This window comes from Apus apus, chromosome 2 (genome assembly GCF_020740795.1).
Source record: "Apus apus isolate bApuApu2 chromosome 2, bApuApu2.pri.cur, whole genome shotgun sequence".
Lineage (NCBI taxonomy): Eukaryota > Metazoa > Chordata > Aves > Apodiformes > Apodidae > Apus > Apus apus.
This window is the reverse complement of record NC_067283.1, coordinates 28,634,581-28,638,921: the sequence shown is the minus strand read 5'-3', so window position 1 is coordinate 28,638,921 and position 4,341 is coordinate 28,634,581. Positions and strand designations below refer to the sequence as shown.

The 4,341-nt window shown below is 43.1% G+C and overlaps 1 protein-coding gene across 3 annotated transcripts; it reads right to left on the bottom strand.

Annotated features, from left to right (window-relative positions):
• Nucleotides 1–1,235: 1,235 nt before the first annotated feature.
• ARL4A (ADP ribosylation factor like GTPase 4A) lies at nt 1,236–4,341 on the bottom strand. 3 transcript variants are annotated; one of them, XM_051610472.1, is made up of 2 exons: nt 4,318–4,341; nt 1,236–3,789 (listed from the first exon to the last, which is right to left on the bottom strand). In XM_051610472.1, exon 2 carries the CDS (start codon nt 3,703–3,705, stop codon nt 3,103–3,105), a length of 603 nt encoding a protein of 200 aa, XP_051466432.1. In that variant the 5' UTR covers nt 3,706–3,789; nt 4,318–4,341; the 3' UTR covers nt 1,236–3,102. The 3 variants fall into 3 exon arrangements, with proteins under 3 accessions (XP_051466432.1, XP_051466431.1, XP_051466433.1); XM_051610471.1 differs by lacking the exon at nt 4,318–4,341 and adding an exon at nt 4,048–4,175; XM_051610473.1 differs by lacking the exon at nt 4,318–4,341 and adding an exon at nt 4,110–4,132.

Here is a 4,341-nt window from a genome sequence, read left to right as displayed (position 1 = left end):
AAGACTTTATCACAGTAGTACAATACAATACTGCAGTTTTGGAGGTACAGCTACATCTGTATATTTTACTCAAAACAGTTAATGTAATATTCCAGAAAAGAAGTTCTAGTACAGATAAAGGTATAGCTTGAACCCAAAACTCATCCCCCTGCTCAAATTTTTTTGCTTTCAGGTCAGTATTAAATACAATTTGATAACAACCATGACATTTTAGAAACACTGCTCTCCACCTTCCCTTTCTTCCTCCAGAGCATCAGAGTATAGATTGGTCATGTCTTGTACTTAAATCATTAATTTATAGGTAGAAAAGTTTAGGGACACTGACACCAGATAAACACTACCATGTTTAGTATACAGACCAATATATGGTTGACTTTCTCAAGCAGAATGCCTAATACTCAAAATGAAGCAATTATTACTTGGTATTGTACAGTCAGTTTAGTAGGCAAAAAGTGCCAACCTTTCATCTCACCTTCCTCATCCTAGTAGTACTGTGCACCTGACAGGGAGGAAAATGTTAGCCAGATTATACCAATTACACCCCAAATCCATAAGGCTTAGCATCACTAATACAGGTCTTTCTCAAGGCTGTTAGTAACCTACATTTTTATGTGCTATCAGTTACACGAACAGAAATGGAAATATCACGCTTTTGAGTGATAGGTTTGGATTTTTGTGTCCAAACTTAACAATTTTGATGTGCAGGCTTCTAAATGCAGTTTGTCTTGTCAGACTTTGGGTTCTGAGATTAATTAGAAGCTTCTGTATCTCTTGCCACATTCTACTCAATACCGTAAAATCCAAGGAGAAAATTCACCAAAGGCTTAAGTACACGATTGCCTCAGACAGCTTCAGATATATGAGCCCAAAGACAGTAAATTAACTACTCACCACCTGTGAGTACGTGATAATTGCCCAACATCGCCTATTAAACCTTGCATATAATACAAAAGAGGTTCAGCTATAGAAAAGATTTTTATGCAAGATCCATCACTTCAGAAAGGAGTCACTGCAGATTGCATTTCTTCTGTGAATATACAGACATGCTATTGATTTAAAAATTTTAATGAGATACCTGTGACTTACAACACTGTGACATTTATGAGCCTCACCACACTTAGAAGACTGCTTTTCAACAGAAATAGCTCTACTGTTACTAGAATCGATTTGTACAAAGAGGTTGATGAGAATGTACTGCTGCAGTACAAGGAGCCAGACACCTTCTCTCTGCAGGCTTGTTTTGAATTGTTTATTGAGGTTTAAGAAGTCATCCACATTTCTATAAATATAGACATTACTTAAGTGACTTACAATGTCACCAGTGCAGGTACATATATAACCAACATACAAAAGCTCCACTGGAAGCTACTTCAGTTTATTCAAAAAGGACCAAGATGTCATAAAAAAAAAAAAAAAAAACAAAAACAACACAGCTGTCACTTTCAGTTACTGAAGACACTAAAGTGCATTTTTTGTTACCTCCTGGATGAACAGCTGCTGGTTAAAAAGTTTTATTATTTTTTTTAAACATATCTAAGTTACATTGATTGACATTCAGGTTTGTAGTTGTCATCCTCCTGATACATGGCAGCAGGTAATAAAAATTTATTACTTTGATGGTTGAGTAAGAGGAGGAAATAGATTTTGTCTTTTTTTTTGTCTTTTTTTTTTTTTTAATTGGGTATTCCAAACAGAAGTTTAAAGGTAACCTAACATTCTAATGAATTTTTACAGCACCACTAAGTTAGTCTTAAAATCCAGGCTCTGTTTTAGCCCTTTTAATTGCTAGCCAAGTATCTAAAGAGTCACTTGAAGCTCTGTACCAGTAAGAAAAACTACCCTCCCTTTTCCATCAAGCACTATCCTGCCCAGTTAACACTGTTTGCACACTCTGTAAACAAGAACAGCTTAAAGCATAATTAAACCAGAACACAGGCCCATCTTGAAAGTCTTCTTCCCCCAATTCCCTCCCCTCCCCCCCCAATCCCTGGTAATGTCAAATGTTTGAGTATAAAGCATTATTACATTCCTAGCCACAAAATACCTTAAAAGTCACAATAAAAAAAGCATACTTTGAAAGTGACATAGCAATACCACTTTAATAAAATGGGGTCTTTCGGGGAGATACAAGACGTCCTCTGCTAATTTTATCTTCATCTTTACTTCATTATAATTTTGTTTTACTGCCAAAAAAGTTACCAGTAGAGCAAAGAATGCTGCCCTGGTTAGAACCACAACAGTCACGAGTTGTTCTTTCTAGCTCCTTTACTGCAATTAATTTACTTTTAACTTGATAGGAGGAAGACATAATACTCATCATTCAGAAATAAATTACTAATTTTGAGTAAGAGTTTAAACCTGATTAGCACTGTATAATGATGAATGGCTGCTTCTAAAAATAAAACCCTTACATACCAAAAAACATCCTGTATGTTGAGAAACCACTTTTTCATGCTCCAGTGTGTTGTTTACATTTTATATTTGTCAAAAAGTCCATCTTTTATCAGTTGAAGAATCCACAGCACTTAAATTTCAAGTATTTGAACTGAATATGATTGAATTTCCAAAAAGTGCCAAATTAAAAAAACTACACATGTAGCCAAGCTTTCATAGAAATCCCCAAATAAGATAAAAAACAGCCTCTCAAAATAATGGGTTACTAGCTTCATACGTTTTTAAAGCTGTATAATGTTCACCTAAACACTCCACTTACAAGCATCAGAAGTTTAAAAACACAGAACACCTTCAATGCAAACTGCTTGCAGAGGGCACCCTCAAACATGAATACAACACTAAGCAGAAACCCCTCGTTTTATTTGGCCATTTAGACATCCGTGTCACATATACCCACCCATCCATTTCCTGATAGTATTACATCATCGTTAGGACTTCTGAAATAACGCAGAGCCATAAAACTCAGAAGAGACTAGTATATAAAAAAAAAAGTTCCATAACAGCACAGCCTTCCACAAGGCAAGGTTGTGCAACTGATTGTTTAACGTAACTAAGCTTAACAGCATCCAAACAAGCAGGCCTGTGCTTGGAAGCTGTTTAATGTCAAATTTTGACCATGTAACTAAAATAGAAAGGTCAAAATAGAACTCATCTCTTCTTTTTCTGCTGCCTCAACATTTTCCTTCGCTTAATGATCATATCATGTAGTTTCTCCAGTCCCTCTTTCAGTCCATCTCCAATGATTGCACAGGTAGGCTGCAAATGCCAGGGAGTCGAAGAACTAAGCTCACTCATTGCTAACATTTTCTCAATTTCAGAAAGGGAGAGGGAGTTCCTCAAGTCCTGCTTGTTAGCAATGATAAGAACAGGCACTCCTTGATTTTCAGATATCCTAGTAATTTTATGAAGTTCTGTTTTGGCTTCCTCCATTCTCTCAACATCGACAGAGTCCACCACAAACACAATGCCATCGGTGCACCTTGTGTATGACTTCCACAGCGGCCTTAGCTTCTCCTGGCCGCCCACATCCCAGAAGTGGAAAGTGACCGTTTTCGAGTTGCCCAGCGTCACTTTTATTTTCTCTGTATTAAATCCTTTAGTGGGGACAGTGTTGACAAACTCATTGAACTGCAGCCTGTAGAGCACGGTAGTCTTTCCTGCGCAGTCCAGACCCAAGATGACAATGTGGAAACTCTGGAAAGAAGGCAGGCTGGAGAGAATGGGCGTCTGGTCCGAGAGTCCATTCCCCATTGCCAGGCGAGAAGGTGACAGCAGGCTGCCACGAGCAGAGGCCGGCTCCAACGGCTACGCTCTCCGCCGCGCTAGGCTCCGATCCTGCCAACGACACAAGCGGCATTAACCCACGGACGACTCCCCTTCCGTCTTGACCGGGCTTTCGCGGCCACAACGCGCCGGCCAGAACCGCCGCTTCGACTACCGAGGCGGCCACGGGCAGCGCGGCGCAGACCCGCCACATGACCCCCGCCCAGCCCGGCGGGCTCCGCCGCCCCGCGATGCGGCGGCGGCCGCTACCGACACTGCATCTTGCCGGGCACCTGCGCCCCTCCCCGCCCCCAGCCGCCCCTCGCCTACCGCCTGGCCGCGTCCCTCAGCGCGGGGACGTGAGAGCTGCCCGTGACTCCATGCCCACGCACCGCGTCCGCCGCACGCGCCACCAGCGCTGCCGCCACCAGCGCTGCCGCCACCGCCGCGACTCCCCCGCCTCTGGCGCCCGGCGCCTCCCAGCCCGCGCCTAGCCCCGCGCGCCCCGCCCCGCGGCCCCCATTGGCTCCGCCGCGCGGCGGGGGCGGGGAGGAGGGCGCGCTCCGCCTCGCCCATTGGCCGGCGGCACCGGCCACTCACCGTCCTCAAGGAACGTTGGGGCCG

Bases quoted from the DNA above. Each gene is read 5' to 3' on its own strand.
- ARL4A (XM_051610472.1), bottom strand. From the start codon at position 3,705: ATGGGGAATGGACTCTCGGACCAGACGCCCATTCTCTCCAGCCTGCCT.